At 58.1% G+C, this 18,046-nt stretch overlaps 1 protein-coding gene across 1 annotated transcript; it reads left to right on the top strand.

Moving 5' to 3' along the window:
* The first annotated feature begins 2,210 nt into the window (after positions 1-2,210).
* LIN28A (lin-28 homolog A) lies at positions 2,211-17,352 on the top strand. Its single transcript, XM_009563456.2, has 4 exons — positions 2,211-2,241; positions 3,004-3,182; positions 14,555-14,739; positions 17,139-17,352. The coding sequence occupies exons 1-4, from the start codon at positions 2,211-2,213 to the stop codon at positions 17,350-17,352; spliced, it is 609 nt and encodes a 202-aa protein (XP_009561751.1).
* The last annotated feature ends 694 nt before the right edge of the window (positions 17,353-18,046 follow it).

The raw sequence follows: 18,046 nt of genomic DNA, 5'->3' as shown, positions 1-18,046 counted from the left end.
GATGCACCCCGGCTCCCGCAGCCGCCGGGACGGTCCCGCGGTGGATCCTCAAGCGGCACGGCCGTGCGTGCCAGCAGGGAAAAGGGATGCATGCAGGCCACCAAGTGTTAACACGCACTGTGGTTTCCCTCTTGCCAAGAGTGTCTCCACCCGGTGTCTCCTCCAAGCAGGGAGCCCTGGAGGCTGCTGGAGCCTGGTCGTGGCAGGGAATAAGAATCCCAGTCTGCGAGCGGGAAGCACCCAGCTGGACTGTGCTTTCCTGCTGTCGCACGCGAGGGGCTGCTGCTTGGCTTTGGGGACTTGACTCAAAGCTAAAGCTGTGAATGAGAGTGGAGTTCTCTCACCGTTCAGTTTATCCCCATTAAAAGCGACTAAAAATGAGGTGATACCCTGTGATCATCATGGAATACCAACGATGCTCTGTGCGGATCACGGACACCTCCTACTCCACCCGTGCTGCATGGGACCCTGATTCAGCTGCACCGGGGGAACAGGCAGAACCCTGATGGGGCAGGTGACACTGGGGACAGGCTTGGCGGGGGCAGCTTTGCCCAACCTCCTCTTCCCGAAGGCTCATGCAGAGCAAAACCATCCTTCTACACTGTCATCTGCAGGTGGCAGCCTGGTGGTGCTGCTTGGCTCTTGTGATCAAGGCGCAACGCGGAGCCCCCAGGTGTGGGGAACCCCTCAGTGGTGGGCAAGGTGTGTCCGGGGTAGGAGGAGGAAGGGCACGGGGAGGAAGGACAGGAGTAGGAAAGGCAAGGGGAAGACGGGCAGGGGAAGGACGGCAGCCGCCAGGACCCTGGACAGCGGAGCTTTTCAGCACCATGGCCAGCGCCGGGGCTCCGGAGCCCTCGCGCGGGGCCGCCCCACGCGGGATCTCGCCGGTAGCACCGGGCCGGGGGTGGGATTGCCTCCCCCCCCTCGTGGAACCGCTGATCCCACCGTACTCAGACACCACATGGTGCCCTCCCCACTCCCGCAATGGCCTCACGCGGGGCGGATTCCGCGTGGGGCAGCCGCGTCGGGGGTCAAACTCCTCCCCCAAAAGCTCTCCCTGCGGTAAGGGTTGAAGGTCGCAGAGGGTCACCCCGATTTGGGGGCGGTGGGAGGGTCTGTACACACCCCACACCGCCCAGGAGGGGCGGCGGGCGGCGCTGTGCCCCCACGGGCCGGGGCGGCAGCGGGGCATTGTCCGCCGGCCGGAAATGTGGCCGCTGGTCACTCGCCCTTTGTCCCCGCCCGGCCCGGGGAGGGGGGAGGATGGGACCGGCCCCGGTCCCTGCCGAGCCACCCTGCCGCAAGCACCGCCCCGGCACCGCTCCCCGTCGGCGGGAGCGCAAGGGGGTGGGGGGCACGGCCACGGGGGTCGCACGGCCCCGGGGAGGCTGCACGGTCCCGGGGGCTGCACGTCCCCGTGGGGCTGGTTTCACGTCCCTGTAGGTTTCACGGTCTCCTGGCGTTGGTTTCATGGCCTCGCGTTGCTGGTTCCACGGTCCCGTGCGGTTGGATTCGCGGTCCCGGGGAGCCCACATCCACGGGAGTGCCCACCCCACAGGCGGGACACGGGATGGGGCCAGGAGAGCAGGGCGCCCCCAAAATCACCCTTCTCCGCTCCCCCCAGTGCCTCAGCCCGGCCCTATTCCCGTTCCCCCGACGTGGGAAGGGCTGTGACTCGCAGGTGGCACTTTTCGTGGGGGACACACACGGAGAAACGGCGTGGAACCCCCCCATCCCTCGGGGGTGGCACCTCCTCCCCCTCGGGGGTCACGTCTTCCTTTGACAGGTGGTCAACCTCCACTCCCCCCCTTCCAAATCCCTCCCGGAATGTGTCGCTATTACAGAGGGGGGGGTGTTAATTAGGATCACGTGGGGGTAGGATGGCGGAGCGGGGCCCGGCGCCCCCCGGCCCCGCGGGTGGGTCCTGGGGGGGGGGCGGGGGCTGCCATTGTCTGCGAGAATTTGGGAGCCTTTGAAAAAACCCTCCCGCTCCCTCCCACCACTATTGTTGGAGTGAAGATGGAGTCAAACCTCTCCCGGCTCCCTCCCGGCAGGGTCTAAGCTGGTTTTTTTTTTGTTGAGGGCTTTTTTTTTTTTTTTTTCCTTTTTTTTTTTTTTTTTGGCTGAGCTGATACCCTCAAAGCTGGCCGAGGAGGAGGAGGGAGGAGGCGGTAACAGCCACAACTCGGAATTTGCAAGCGAGTGTCGGGATGGGGTCTGTTTCCAACCAGCAGTTTGCAGGTTAAGTTATATTATTGTCGCAGCCCGCCTCGGCTCCGCGATTATTAATAACGGCGGCAGAGCCCGGCTGGGGGGCGCAGGGACCAAGGGGGGGTTCTTCCCTTCCATCCCCTCCCCGACCCCTGCCCCCCCAGCCCCACTGCGCTCCAGCAGCGAGGCCGGGCCCGGCGATGGCTTCGCTCCCTCTTTGCAGCTCTGGAGGGGGGGGGGGGCTCGGAGAGGGGGGGATATATTTTTTTTTTCCCACCCCCCTCAGCCCCTGGATGAGCCCAGAAGTTTGGGGCCGGTGGTGATTGGGGTCCCCGTGCAGCGAGGGGGATGCTGAAGGCAGGGGAGAGATTTTCCCCAGCGTGGCTTGCTGGGGGCAGGGGGCTTTCGGGTTGGGATTTTTGGGGAGTTTTTCCTTTTTTTTTTGTCTTTTATGGTGTTCTTTCTGGTTGGTTGGTTGGGTTTTTTTTCCCCCTAATTTTGGCTTTTTTTTATTTGTTTCTAATTTGAGGGGTTTTAACATTTTTTAACCTTTTTGAGGAGAGAATAGATGTAGGGAGCTGCCTTCGTTTCCCCTCGCTCCGGGATGATCCCCGAGCACACGTGGAGGCAGAGCTGATCTCGGTTTAGTTTTTCGGGGGAGGTTGAGAGTTGGTTTTTTTTGCTTTTTCCAGCCTGGGGACCCCGAGTAGGGTTTGAGGTCCGGCTGGGGCGGGGGGGACCCACTGCTCCCCCTGCCCCTGGGCTCAGCGACTCTGTGGGTCTTTTCCCCAGGTGCGAAGCCGGGCGAGGAGCCGGCAGGAGACTCGCCCAAAGCCGAAAACGATTCCCAACCTCTGCACGGCTCCGGGATCTGTAAGTGGTTCAATGTCCGCATGGGCTTCGGCTTCCTCTCCATGACCGCCAAGGGCGGCGCGACGCTGGATTCACCCGTCGATGTCTTCGTGCACCAGGTACGGGGACAGGATTTATCGTGGGGTCCTGGGGAGGAAAGGAGGTGCAGCTCTTGGCGCCCCCCCCGAAGGGTGGGAGGCGGGATGGGGACCCCCTCGCTGCCTCCACACTCCCTCCAGCCGTCTCGGCATCCTCGGGGATCCAGGCTTGTTTCCAGGGGAGAAGGGCAGGTACAGCCGCTCCTTCCAACCGCAACCCATCCTGGCTCCCCCGAGCTCGTTTTCCTGGAGCGAGATGGGTGATGAAGACACAGACTCTTTCCCCATCCCATCCGGGGTTCCCCGCGCTCGATTCCCCGGGACGAGGTGGATGACGAAGGGCAGGCACAGCTGCTTCCTCCATCCCATCCATTTCCATCCCGGCATCCCAGCTCCCCCGTGCTCGTTTACCCGAAGCGAGGTGTGTGGAGAAGGGCAGGAACAGCTGCTCCCTTCATCCCATCCCAGCATCCCGGGTTTCCCGTGTTCGTTTCCCCGGGGTGAGGTGGATGGCGAAGGGCAGGCACAGCCGCTCCCTTCCCGTCCCTTCCCGTCCCTTCCCATCCCTTCCCATCCCGGGTCCCCTGGGCTCTTTTCCCCAGAGGGAGGTGAATGGCAAAGGGCAGGCACAGCTACTCCCTCCATCCCATCCAGGCATTCTGGGTTCCCTGAGCTCGATTCCCCGGTGCGAGGTGGATGGCAAAGGGCAGGAACAACTGCTCCTTTCATCCCATCCCATCCCATCCCGTGTTTCCCGTGTTCGTTTCCCCGGGGTGAGGTGGATGGCAAAGGGCAAACACAGCCGCTTCCTCCATCCCACCCTATCTCATCCCATCCCGGTATCCCGGCTCCCCTGAGCTCGCCGTGGTGAGGTGGATGGCAAAGGGCAGGCTCAGCTTCTCCCCTCATCCCATCCCATCCCATCCCATCCCATCCCATCCCATCCCATCCCATCCCATCCCATCTCCCCTGAGCTCGTTTCCCTATGGTGAGGTGGATGGTGAAAGGCAGGCACAGCCGCTCCCTCCATCCCATCCTAACCCATCCCGGGTCCCCTGGGCTCGTTTTCCCGGAGTGAGGAGGGTGTCGAAGGGCGGGCAGAGCCGCTTGCCCCGCCGCAGCCCAGGGCTCCTCTCCAGGGACCGGCCCTGTAAGCTGAGCCCTGAGCCATTTCATTTTCTCATCATGGTTCTCTTGAGGAGCCCCTTGGGACCAGATCCAGGGGAGCAGGTGCCCACAGGGCTGAGTGGGATGTTCCGGAGTGAGAATGATGCTCACGCCATGGAGGGATCCAGGGAAGAGCTGATTTTCCCCTGCGCATGGGGTCCTGGGAGCTCTGAACCAAGCAGGGATGCAAGACTGGGATCCAGGGAAGAGCTAGTTTCCCTCCAGGCACAGGGTTCTGGGAGCCCTGAGTCAAGCAGGGATGCAGGACTGGGCTTTCCCCAGTGAGCTGTGGCTCATTCCAGGTGAGGCAGAATCTCTGCCCCGGCCTCTTATTTCGGCTGTAGTGGGCACAAAAGCGTGTGGGGTTGTGTAGTTGCCACTGTACCATAGTGACAGTCTCGTGTCTGGATTTGACTCGCAGGCGCCTCACCAAGTGGAGAAGCCCCACGTGTGTCGGTGATCATGTGCCAAGGGAAATCATGGATTTGGGGCTGTGGCTGCTTGAACCTCTCCAGCTGGAGGGGGAGGATCTGCCAGGGGAGAAGGGGAGCCCCTAGAATGGTTTTGGAGATGGTGCTCAAATCTGGGCCAGCGCTGGGAGGGAGAAGTGGGGTTTGGCAGCGTCTTGCATGGAAAGGGATCTGTGCGGTGAGAGGGTCTGTGTCCCCTCACGCCAGGAAAGCAGCGTCCCTTGGGACTGGGAGTCAAAGAGAGCGTGAGTGAAGGGGACGCGGGTGCCTCTAGGGCAAACAGGAGTGGGTTTGTGGGTAAGGCTGGGAGCAGCCGCACGGGATTTGGGTACTGCGATGATGCCGTCTGTGCCGGCTCCAGGAAGCCCCTGGACCAGCCAGCTTCAGTCGCTGCTGCTCTCCACGGCCACAAATCCCTCCAAACTGGAGTCTGTTCCACGGTCTAATGAAGGGCTGAGGGTGTGAGGCTGAGCGCCTGGGCTGTGCGGGGCTCCTGGGGTCTCTCACCCCCCCAGAAGGCAGCAGCTCCCGCAGGCAGGGCTACGCCAGCCTGGCGAGTGAACGATGAGCAGAAGAGGAGCAAATCCCTTCTCCTTTGGCTGTGGCACGGTCAAAACGCCCTGGTAGGAGCTACCATCCTGCGCCAGAAACACAGCTGGCTTTGGAGGTGAAGGGTCCAAATCAGCTGGGGAAAACCGAGATCCTGGTGTTTGGAAAGAGCAAATGGGCCTTTGCATTTCAATACAGCACAGCGGGACTCAGTGCCCATGGAGGAAAGCCTCCTGCCCTCCCTCCCTCCCTTCCTTCCTTCCTTCTCCCAGGGGTTTATTGCCCCCAGACAGTCTGATTTCCTGATTGCGCTTGCTCACATTCCTGCAGGAAAAGAGAATTAGCCAGGGTGTCTCCATTGGGAGCATCCCACCACCTAGGGAGAGGTGAAACCTCCCTGTGTCCCTTATTTGCTGGGGTTGGACCGCTGGGGTCCTATGCGTTGGGTTTGCTGTGCTCTGGATGGTGAACGCAGGGTAAAAGCAGATTATTTTGGGTAGCAGAGGGGCAGCGTGTGTGTGGTTCCCTGTCCACCACCAGAAGTGAGGTGGTTTTGGGGTGATGCCCGGTCTTCCTCCTTTAGATCGGGCTTCTCCTGCCCTCCTTGCAGGCGACACAAAGTCACCGCTTGCTTGTGGCCAAACAGCCAGGGCTGATGGATATTAGGAAAACGCTTCTTTACTGACAGAGTGGTGAAGCATTGGAAGACGCTGCCCAGGGCAGTGGTGGAGCACTGGAAGAGGCTGCCCAGGGCAGTGGTGGAGTCTCCACCCCTGGAGGGGTTCAGAAAACGTGTAGACGTGCCACTTCAGGGCATGGTTTAGCAGGCACAGTGGGGTTGGGTTGACGGTTGGACTGGATGAGCTTAGTGGTCTTTTCCAACCTTAATAATTCCATGATGCCAGTCTCTCCCACAGCGGAGCATCCCAGCACCAGTTCAGCCCTGGCTCTTCCTTGGAGAGAGACCGAATTCACTCTCCCACCCCAGCTCTGCTGCTTTTGGGTGGCTCACGGGGCTCTTCTGCTCATGCTCTCTGCATCCCAGCATCCAGACGTGTCCCTTCACTCCCCGGGGAGGGAGTCAGGCCTGGGAGGGCAAAAGGCAGAGCTGGCTTGGGAGGGATGCTCACGGGGTAGGGTTCTGGGGTCGGGGTGCTGTGCCCAGCGCCCACCAGCACCCCACACCGTGCCCCAAACCAGCCCGTGGGGTTTAACACCCCAGAGCCCCCCATAAGCTCCTTCCCCTCTTCATTTACATATGTGAATGATGACCCACAGGAAATAATTGTGGGAGAAAGAAGGGAATTGGCCTCTTTAGATCTATTAAATCACTTTATTACAGGAACCAGGTCTGAATGGCCCTTCTCTGCAGGGAGCGCGTCTCCATCTCCCTCTCCCTTTATCTGATCACAAAGAGATTAAAATCTCGGCAGGACAGGAGACTAACAGGGCTCCTCGGGGCTGCCTTTCCCTGGCTTTGTGAGCTAAAAATGAGGCATTTGGGTTCAAATGCCTCCCCTGGACACTGGAGATGGATTCATTTGGGGGCTGTGAGGGGACAGGGGATGAAGCCTGGAGGAGTAGAGCAGGTTGCCCCTGGGAGGAGAAGAGCTGAGCAGCAGCAGAGAAGGGTGGGGGTCCCAAGGTGGCAGAAATCAGGCTGGTGCTGATGAAGACCCCAAAGCTGTAGTCATCCCCTGAGGATGTGGCTCTTGGGGTTGGATCGTGGCTTTGTGCATCACCTACAGGAGTGAGGGGCTGCCTGGGAAGGCAACCTGGAAAAATGGAGAGGAGAAAATCTGCTTGGCCACAGGGCTGGGGGCTCCATCCCATCCCATCCCATCCCATCCCATCCCATCCCCTCCCATCCCTGCTAGCCCAAGAGCAGAGGCAAAGGAGCTGCCTGACCTTTGGGAACCGCTGCTCCACACAGCTCAGCTCCGTGTCTCCAAACCAACAGGTCTAAATCCTTGATAAAGGCAACGTTAGTTGTGGGGGGTTTTGTTCCTCTGCGTGATTTTAGTTGGGAAAGCTTCTGGGCACTGCTGGGACCCCACGGCTGCCCCATAGGGTGTTCAGCGCCGGCATCTCGGTGATGTGGTCTCACTTATCCTTGTGGGGATGTGAAGTTGTGCCCATGGTTTGGCCTGTCGGGGTTGGGATGTGGCAATCCGGCTCTGTCCGAGTGCCAAGGGCAGCGTGGGCACAGTGGAGGGGCTTCGGTCCCCTGGGTGCTGCTGTCCCTGGGAGCCCTGGCTGGGGGGGGTCAGGGTTGGTGGGGGGAGCTCCATCCCTACTCAGCAGGGATGGATGGATGGATGGATGGATGGATGGATGGATGGACTTATACGGAGCAGAGAGGAGCAACGGCTGCTGTTTGGCCATGGGTTTCAACTGAGTAGACCTGGGCTGTTGCCCACCTGCGCTTGTGCCATCCCCCTTGGCATGGCGGGGGACAGAACCGGCCAAGACATGAGCATGGCATGAGGTGGTTGGAGGCAGCTTCATCCCTGAACATGCAGGAGAGTGAAAGCAGGGGGACAAGGGAGGGTTTCTCCATCAGGAAGCAGAGTCCAGGAGGGCAGGATCCGGGCAGCGAGATTTTGTCTGTGCAGAGCTTGGGTGGCAGCAAGGGGGGAAAGGAGGAGAACCAGCTGAGAGGAGCAGTTTGAGTAGGTGCATTGGACCTTTGATGCCTGTAGGGGCACGGGACGTATTTTATTTCTGCTTTCTCACATGCATCGCTCCCAGTTTGCTGTCCGGGACCAGGGTCACCCCACAGCCCTGGGTGAACACCACGAGGTGCCGGGGTGGGTGGATGCAGCAGCACCAGGGGGATGAAACACAGGCTGGCACCCCTGCTTTTGGGAGGAGAGGAGCAGGAGCTATTTCTTTAGTATTGTCTTTTTCAAAGTGACTGCTGGAATAAAATTGTATCGCACCGCTTGTCCTGACGGCAAATGGTGAAAGAGAGTGGCTTTATTCCACCCCTGAACCTTCCTCAAGATGCACACACACAAAAAAAAAAGCCTCCTGTCTCTGTCTAAAGATTAACTGATGGCTGCAGGCGCATCCCTTCCCCCAGCTCCCCCTCTCAGCCCCAGGGCGAGGGGCAGGGAGAGAAAACACCCTTAAATGGTCTCCCAGATAAAATGGCCCAAATGAATGGCATTGCTCCTATTGGAGCACGGAAGGGCTGCAATGGAGCCACTGCCTTGATGAAGCCTTTTCCCTCCTGCCTCCAGCTCTGGTGTTGCCTTTTCTCTATTTATTTGCTCCTGAGTATAAACAGGATGAAGGCAAAATCATCGATGGAGGATGCGCTGCTGCTCCCGCCTGTGCCGCTGCTCTAATATGGCAGTAGGAAATTAATATGCGTTAATTAATTAATATCCCCAATTAGCTGGCACCTGGGAAGTGAGAGATGGTTTGGCACCCTCAGGGTGGGGAAAAATAACATCTGAAGGAGCTTAAGGTGTGAGTTTAGAGCAAGTGGGTGATGGATTACACTGATGCAATTTTTTTTACCCCAGAATTAGTATCTAGAGTTTAATTTTACTGGCTTAGGGTGGAAAACTAAGAGCAAGTGTTGCTTTGGCAGGAAAGTGGCTTTATTTTTGTTTTATTTGAATTGGGGGGGTGAAAAATCCTCGAAGGCCTTGCTGCTGACAGTAGGGAGAGACTGGAAAGCCTTGAAATGTCTTGTACGCTCCCCAATGGGCTCCTGCAGGCATCGCCCTCTTTATCTCTGCACCCTGGAGCTAAGCGAGGACCCTCTTTCCCGAGCAGCATCCGACAGGGTCTTGCACGGGGGGCTGAGCCGCAGGAAGGGACCACGGAGCGATTCCTGCTCTGAGCTGTACGCGCATGAGCATGAAAATAAGAAGCATCCCAGTCCCCCGGTGCTTAAACTGCTGGCAGAGGGAATAGATTTGCTGTGCAATTTAGGCAGAGAGAAAGTTTTGCTCTGGGATGGATCCAGGCATGGGCTGTGAAGGCAAAGGGAAGTTTCCCTGCCAGCCTCGTGGCTGGCGGAGCTGAGCTGGTCCTGCTGCGGCGCGGGGGCTTGGGTCACCGCTCTGTGTTGGCAGAGCCTGACCCTGCCAAAATCTGCTTTGGGGGGTGTTTGACATCTGGCAGCTCCCAGGAAAGGGGAGTCCTGCTTTGCTGGAGCAGACCTGGGCTGAGGCTGTCCCGTCCCAGCGGAAAAATCAGAGCTATGCCCCAAAACACTGGATGAGCATTAACCCCAGAAAAACAGTTTATTCCCAAGGAAGGGGCTGCTCTGCAGTGGCTGCGCCAAACCTGAGCCCTGTGGGGCCAGGGGTGGCTGAGGGCTCCCCCAAGGATGTGCTTGGCCCCCGGGATGGGTCCTCAGGCGCTGTGGTGGGGTGGAAGTGGCTGGAACACACGGGCTCTGCGGGCTGCCCAGCATCCGATGCCCTGCACCAAAGCTGGCAGCACAGGGCTGGCTTGAGGAAAAAAAGAGGGATTAGGGGTGATAGGGATGCTGGGGATCAAGGCGGGGGGGGGGGGGGGGCAGCACAGTGGCCTGGGTGCTGTGAGCAGATGGCACAGTGGATAATAGTACCCCCCAGCCTGTGGAAAAAAGCAGGGGACGGTGATGTGGGCACAGACACCCTGGGAGCTCAGCAACCCCTGAGCCCATCACCCTACCTGCTGGGGGAATGTCTGTCTTTCCTGGCCCCTTTGGGTCCCTTCTCCTTTACAGAGTGGGGGAAACTGAGGCACAGGCTGTGGGCTTGGGCTGCCCAAAATGCTCTGGGCATGACCCTGGCACTGTTTAGCACTGCCGCTCGTGCTTCCACAGCTGCTCCTAACGCAGCATGCCAAGCTGGTTTGTTTTCCAAGGAATTTAAGTTTAAACGGCTGTAACACTCCCGCTCTGAGACCAAGCGAGGTGCAGTGGCCGCTCCGCCCCAGGCCCCTCCAGACACAAAGATGGTTTGATTGAGTGGCCAGAGCTGGCTGGGAATAAACGTCCCCTTGTGTCGCGCTGGGGACAATGGTGACCCCGGGGCCGACTGAGCCCCTCTGGAGCCTGGTGGAGTGAGGGCAAAGCACAGCCTGGCGGTTTAGGGAGCACTGGCTGGATTTAGGGGGTCCATGGTGTCCCCTCTCTGGGAGGGAGAGTGAGTCTAACGCTGGAGGATTTGCAGGATGGGAGGAAGAGGTGGATGAAGGCATCCCGGTGCAGCTGGGGAAGGGGTGAGAGTGGGGGGTACCCAGCGCAGAGGGGATGGTGAGAGGTGCTGAGCTGCCCATGTGCTGCATCTTTGTCTGCTGTAACCAACCACGAGCTGTGGAGAGCGGGATGAGCGGAAAAGAAGAGCGGTGCCAGTGGTGTTACCTGGTGATGGGGGTGCCTGGGGGGCTGCAGAGAGCTCGGGAGGAGTAGTGCCGGTTCTGCTGCTGTTCCTTGTCCCACTGGTTAACTCTGGACCCTAATGATAACAAGTGAAACCCTTGCTCCAGGATATAGTTTTATTATGAGCGTGGCAACACTCTGTGATCCCCCAAGCCCAAAGGCAACCCAGGGTCACCCTACACACTCCCCCAGTTCCAAAACCACCCCCTCAAGAGCATTCAGCTCCGTGATGGGACCCAGACCCTGAATCCCTCGCAGATCCCTGCGAGCTGGGCGCAGGGCTGATGCGCAGAGGGGCTGCAGGGGGTCAGAGGGGCCTCGGCCATGCTGACCACCCTTCCTCCCCCCACCATGGCCTGGAACTCCTGGAATTTGGGCAGCGGGAGAGCGGTCGCCGCCAGCCCTTTGTTCTTGCTGGCTGGCCGGTGGCTCCCAGCCCTCCCCTGCGCTCCCCCTCATCCCCAGCATCCCTGGCTCGCTCCAATCCCCCCCCTTCTTCTCTTTATTTTTTTGGGGAGGGGGGCTGTGTGTGTGTGTGTGTGTAGAGGCCTGGGAAGGCTCTGGCTTTGTGTGTGGTGTGGGACAGGGGCTCTGGGCCCCTTCCTTTCAGATGCAGGAGGTATGCAGCTAATTCAATGGGCTGCAGTTTGATTACCTATCTGATAACAGAGGAATGCCAGCAATGTGTGTGTTTTGGGAAGGGGGCAGGGGGGATGCGCAGGGACCACCAGCCACTCTCCAGCTCACATCAAAAGGCTTTGGTGGGGGGGGGGGAGTGGAAAGAGCTGGGGCGCCCTGGCTGCTGCCCCCCTTCTTCCCTGGGGAGAGGGCGTTTCCTTTGGCCTTTTGGCGGAGGGGGCCAGGGGGGCCAGAGAGGCTCTTGTCATCCTCACCCGCTCCTGGAAAAATAAATCGCTTCCCCCCTATCCCCCTGTCATTTCTGCCACGGTCCTCCAAATGGAGGTAACGGGTGATTCTTGAGGGTAAAGCAGTTTGGGTGACAGTGTCCAAGGCTGGGCTGAGCTGGGGGGGGGACACAGTTTGTGTGTTGGGGTCCCTGCTGCCATGGCTTGGCTTTGTCCTGAAGCTTGGGGCCAAGCGCCTGTGAGTTTTCATCTCGGCAGTGTAAACACAGCTGGGCCAGCTGGGGCTGTAAACACCCCGATAAGGATCTCTGGCTCTCGTCCCCCAGCCTCCAGAGCTGCCTCCTGCGCCATGGAGGGATGCTCACCACAGTGTGATGCTTGGCTCCTCCTTGTCCCCAAAACGCTCTGGCTGCTGTTGGAGTAGGGCAAATTTGCTCTCTGCGGCAGCTACTGTCACCCAAACCACCTCACCTGGGGACAGGACAGGGTCAGCAGCCGACACTGAGGTGCCAAAGCTCAGCCAGGCACGTCCTGTGTTGTGCTGGGAGCTGCTTTGGGCACAGAGCTCCTGCTTGGCTGATGCTCCGCATCCTCCTAGTGATGCTCAGTGCAGGGGGGAAGCAGATCTGGGGTTGGGGAGCAGTGTCTGGCGGTTGTGTTGAGTGTGGCAGAGAATCTGTTGGTCATAGGTGGTGATGAGAGCGCTTGGATCAGCCCTGGATAGGCAGAGGTTGCTGCTGTGAGATCCTGTTGAGTCCTCCTTATCGTTGCAGACCTTGTAGCTCAAGGTCTGGCTCTCCCTGTTGGGAGCAGGAGAAGGTCAGAGGTTTGTGGCAATCGCATCTGGCCCTGGACCCCATCCCAGAAGGCGAGTGCACAGAGTGGATGTGGGTGACTTGCCTACAGGAGAGCTGGGAAGGGGCTCTTGGTCAGGGAGGGCAAGGAGAAGACGAGGGGGAATGGTTTTCAGCAGAAAGAGGGCAGATTGAGATGAGATCTTAGGAAGAAATGTTTTGCTGTGAGGGTGGGGAGGCCCTGGCCCAGGTTGCCCAGAGCAGTGGTGGCTGCCCCATCCCTGGAGGGGTTCCAGGCCAGGTTGGATGGGGCTCAGAGCCCCTGATCCAGTGGGAGGTGTCCCTGCCCATGGCAGGGGGTGGGACTGGATGGGCTTTAAGGTCCCTTCCAACTCAAACCATTCCACGATTCCATGCCTTGGCCCAGCCCAAGGGGTCTGTCCCACCCAGAACTGGGCTCTAGGGCACAGAAGGGGCAGAAAAGCACTGGAAAAAGGGGCTTTGAAGTTTGTTTCTTGAGCTCTGACACATTCCCGTGTGCCCACAAAGAAGGATCCCATGGACACACAAGAGGTCTTGCAAGACCCTGCCAAAACAAATCCCCTCCTAAACTCCAACAGCTCTATTTCTTCCCTCTCTGCTTTTATGTGGGGTGTTTCCACGTGGGTCCTGGTGAGATTTGGGAGTGGGAGAGGGGAAGCGGGCAGCGTGCGTGGTGCGGACAGCATGGGCGGCCGGGTCACGTGACAGGACCTGCTGAGCCATGAATGGGGGCGATGCTCCATTCATAAATGCAGGGTTGGAGTTGCAGTTGCGCAGGCGTTGGCGCTGGCTCTGCCGGGAATCCCCATCCTGCTGGAGCTGCTCCTCCCTCTGCCAGAAAATCCACCTTTAACTCTTTGCTCACGCTTCTTTGCGATCTGCTAAGGAAGCTGAGCGAAAGTCCTGCTTGGATCAGTGCCTGGGATTTGGTGGTCCTGATCTAAAAGGAATGGGCAGTGATGCTCAGGGCAGCGTTCACTGGCGCAGAGAGGCGAGAGGTGTCTGCATCGCTCGTCTCTGCTCTTTATAACTTGCAGTGATAGGATGAGGTGGAATGATTTTCAGCTGAAAGAGGGCAGATTGAGATGACATCCTGGGGAGAAATGGTTCTCCATGAGGTGGGGAGCCCCTGGCCCAGGTTGCCCAGAGCAGTGGTGGCTGCCCCATCCCTGGAGGGGTTCCAGGCCAGGTTGGATGGGGCTCGGAGCCCCTGATCCAGTGGGAGGTGTCCCTGTCCATGGCAGGGGGTGGGACTGGATGGGCTTTGAGGTCCCTTCCAACCCAAACCATTCCATGATTCTAGTTTGTTCTGCTAAAATGGATGGAGCTGCTGGAAGGGGAGTGGATTTTTCCATCATCTCATAAGCCTCTTCCCCAGCCTAGGTCAGAACTCCTGAGTTTGATTGCACTGTGGTGACTGATGTGGCAATCTTGGGAGGGACAGGAGAAGTTCCCAGCAGTGACAATTCAGGGTCAAATGGCTGCTTAATTAATTATTATTAGAGGTATTTAAAGGTCTTGAATTGAAGTGAGGTGCAGCAAGGGGGCTGCCACGCGTCGGGGGGCTGTCTGGGACCCTGGGCCAACAGTGCCAGCTTCCAGTCTCCCAGCCTGGCCGTGGGTCCTGCCATAAAGGGGGCTGCACGTGCCTGTGCAAAACCTTGAGATCCTTCTGTCTTTTTAAAGGCGATGCTTTGGATCTCCCTGTCAGCATCCCCAGCCTGGGGTGTTGGGAGATGCAGGGGCAGCTCTGAACCCCAGCACGAGGCTGGATGGGAGAAGGGGACTGTTTCGTAGCACTGAGAGCCAGCATTTTGCAGCAAATTCAGGTTTGAGTCGGCTGTGCTGGCCCTCGCTTGCTGAACCAGCGAGCCATGCTTCGTCGGGTGCCTCGGCTCACGAAAGGCTCGGTGTTATCAAATGAGGCTCCAGAGATATGAAGGAGATGAAGGTGCCTGGTTGAGCTTGGTCCTTATTGCCCGTCCCCTCACAAGCCCGGGGGGAAGCTGGCAGCTCTCGTGCCACGGGAGGTGTTTGCTGGGCTGGAGCCTGTGGTGCACCCAGTTGACACCCTGGCTTGGTGCTGAACCCCATCCTTTCTCTGTGCCCCCCGCAGAGCAAACTTCACATGGAAGGTTTCCGCAGCCTGAAGGAGGGCGAAGCTGTTGAGTTCACCTTCAAGAAGTCATCCAAAGGTTTAGAGTCCATCCGGGTGACCGGTCCAGGAGGAGTCTTCTGCATTGGCAGCGAGAGGAGACCCAAGGGCAAGAGCCTCCAGAAACGCAGATCAAAAGGAGACCGGTAAGGGGCAGCCGGGGCATGATCCGGGGCAGGATCCGAGCCACGCGGGCACCAGGAGCTGCCAGGCACCCTGCCCCAGCGCCGGGCTCAGATCCCAATGGGCAGCGACCCTTCCTCTGGGAAAGTGGCTTCCTTCGGCAGTTAATGAGTGGCAGATGCAGCTTGGTGGGGAAAGGGCAGCAAACCAGCAGCAAAAGGGCAGAGGTCAGGGACACCCCGGGCGGCCGCTCCCCTTGTCTGGGGGAGCCGAGCTGGGCTGGGGTAATTTTCTCTAAGAGAAACTCTTCCTTGTGGGAAGGAAATGGCCGGAAGTCCTGGCAGCATCTCCCACGGTGAGGCCTGGAGCCCCAGGGCGAGTTTCTGGCCAGCCTTTCGTCCCCCTCTCCTCTCCATCCTGGCTGCTCGGGGATGATCCCAGCTTTCCCAGTGGATGCCACCCTCCCCACCCGGCAGTTCTCACAAACTGGTTTTAAAGCTGTTTGGAAAGGAATTAGGGGGAAAAGAAAAGAGCAAAAGGTTGTGGCTGTCCTAAACCAATGCAGGATTTAAAATGGACATGGGGCAGCTCTCTCTGCCTACACCGCTCTGGTGCAAAGGTGGCACCGGGGAGACGAGCGCTGTGAGGGTACAGCCATGAGAGAAGCTGCCTTTGGGGTTGTCCCTACACCGATGGCCATGATCCCTGTGACTGTTCTCCTGGCTGGGGCTGCCGCTTGTCCCATTGAGACTGTTCTCCTGGCTGGGGCTGCCGCTTGTCCCATTGAGACTGTTCTCTTGGCTGGGGCTGCCGCTTGTCCCATTGCAACCGTTGTCTTGGCCACTTGTCCCATTGCAACTGTTCTCTTGGCCATTTGTCCCATTGCGACTGTTCTCTTGGCCACTTGTCCCATTGTGACTGTTCTCCTGGCTGGGGCAGCCACTTGTCCCATTGCGACTGTTCTCTTGGCCGCTTGTCCCATTGCCTGTCCCTGGTGCATGGTGTGTAACCCTGGATGGAGGGTCTGTACGCACAGGAGTCAAACGTGACCGTGAAGCCCCTGACATCGATTTTTGTCCCCCCAGCGCTTGGTTTGGGCACAGGGGTTTGCTGCCATCTCCTGGGTACCCGTAGCACCGCTGAGCCAGGTCCAAACCGGCCGTGCTGGAGCTGGGGCTCCGTGGGGACCACATCCTGTGCCACACATTCATTCCCGAAGAGCTGACCCCACATCCCCGCGGCGACTGAACCATTTTAAGCGCAGCCCTGACTGTGAAGCCAGATGGGTCCCAGGCACGGCCCCAGCATATCCCACATCATTTTATGTCTCCTTCTTGAATATTGTGAGAGCAGTGGTGGCTGCCCCATCCCTGGAGGGCTTCCAGGCCAGGTTGGATGGGGCTCGGAGCCTCTGATCCAGTGGGAGGTGTCCCTGCCCATGGCAGGGGGTGGAACTGGATGAGCTTTGAGGACCCAAATACAGCACAACATCTGATGGAGGACAACTGCAGTGTCCTAAGCAGAAGTATTTGGTTTGAGGAGGGGGAAAATGTCCAACTTTATTTTTAATTTGGGAGTTTACAGTTGCTAACATTTTACCTACTGAATAAATAGTGACCTTTCTAGTAATCTTTGATCCCATTTTGAAATTTGCTATGTAATTTAATGAGCTATGCACAACAACGCTGTCTGATGAGGGCAAAAACTATTACGATATATGCAGGTTTGAAATTTCGCATGGTCACTTTTTGATAGCAGTGAAACTATAGTCACAAGTTTTCAGATAAGCATTGTAAATATTTCATGCCCGTATACAATACAAAAGTCAACATTGCTGAAAAGAATTTTAGCGGTTTAGTTCTTTAGCTTTTTATTCTCTCATGGTACTCAGTTTGAGAGTCCACTTCACCTCCGTAGGCTACTCCACAAACCCACAAAGTTTGGGTAGCTCTGTAGCTCTGTTCATACTTCAGATCAGCAGTTTTTACTTCACATGTGGGGGAACAGAGAATGCGATGGGCTGATAGTAAATGGGTGAGCTTTTAATCCTGATCAGATTTTCTTTTGTAACTGATGTGATGCTTTATAGGATTGGATGGGTCATTTCTTCTCCCAGGTGATAGGACAAGGGGGAATGGCCTCAAGCTCCTCCAGGGGAGGTTCAGGGTGGACATCAGAAAAAAATTTTTCATGGAAAGGGTCGTCGAGCCCTGGCAGAGGCTGCCCAGGGAGGTGGTGGAGTCCCTATCCCTGGAGGGATTTAAAAGACGGGTGGACGAGGTGCTCAGAGGAATGGTTTTGTTGATAGGAATGGTTTGACTCAATGATCCAAGAGGTCTTTTCCAACCTAGTGATTCTGTGACCCTTCCAACCCAAACTATTCTATGATTCTATGAATCTCTCTCTCCTCCCCACCTCGCAGATGCTACAACTGCGGCGGGCTAGATCACCACGCCAAAGAGTGCAAGCTCCCGCCACAGCCCAAGAAATGCCACTTCTGCCAAAGCATCAGCCACATGGTCGCCAACTGCCCCGCGAAAGCACAGCAGTCCCCCAGCTCCCAGGGAAAACCTGCCTACTTCCGAGAGGAGGAGGACATGCACAGCTCGGCCCTTCTCCCCGAGACGCGGGAATGATGGTGGGTGGCAGGGAAGGGGGGGCTTCCACCGGAATGGAAAGGCTTTGGCAAGGCAAGGGGCAGCCACAGGGGCTAGGAGGAGGGAGGGCAGGGTGAAGGACTGGGGAGGGAAGACAGCAGCGCTAACGGCAGGGATCTGGTGTCCCTGCATACCTTTTTCCCCTATTCCCAGCCTGGGGGAAACCCTGCTTTAATCAGGAGGGCTTATTCCAAAACCAGGGAGAGGCAGCACCCAACAGCACCTCTTCCAGCTAAAATTAAACCCATATTCGATTCATTTTTTTTCCTAAACGAAACCGGGCAGTCATGTCTTTGGGAGGAGGAGCAGAAAAGCAACATGTCAAGGTGGAGCTAGTGGCTTCTTGTTCTCCCAAGCTTCAAACAGGCTCTGGCACAGCCTGGGCGAGCTGTAGGGGACCTGCTCTTACCCCTGCCTCATCCTTCTCTGCCCTAAGGAGGAAGGGCAAGGGGGGAAGGCTGGCTGCAGAGTGCTGGGGACATCCCGTGGGCCGGCCCCGCGGGTCCCTCTCCTCCTCGCAGCTCCTCACTCATAAGTTGCTGTAAGGATTTGCAGTTCTTCTGTGGTTGCCCCATTGCCAAAACCAGCAGAGCCCAGATTTGGGCTCAGTCTGGAAGGAAACGGGGCATCTCTCATGGCTGAGCTAACGCTCGCTGCCTGCTTGTGGGCTTGG

The sequence above is a fragment of the Cuculus canorus genome, chromosome 22, assembly GCF_017976375.1.
Source record: "Cuculus canorus isolate bCucCan1 chromosome 22, bCucCan1.pri, whole genome shotgun sequence".
NCBI lineage: Eukaryota > Metazoa > Chordata > Aves > Cuculiformes > Cuculidae > Cuculus > Cuculus canorus.
Note: the sequence above shows the minus strand (reverse complement) of the source record. Positions and strands in the feature narration are given on the sequence as shown.

What these genes read in the sequence shown, in the direction of transcription:
- LIN28A (XM_009563456.2), top strand. Translation starts at nt 2,211, where the DNA reads ATGGGGTCTGTTTCCAACCAGCAGTTTGCAG. An exon ending in TCGATGTCTTCGTGCACCAG is followed by an intron (nt 3,183 to 14,554) that starts GTACGGGGACAG and finishes TGCCCCCCGCAG; the next exon opens with AGCAAACTTCACATGGAAGG. An exon ending in CGCAGATCAAAAGGAGACCG is followed by an intron (nt 14,740 to 17,138) that starts GTAAGGGGCAGC and finishes CCCACCTCGCAG; the next exon opens with ATGCTACAACTGCGGCGGGC.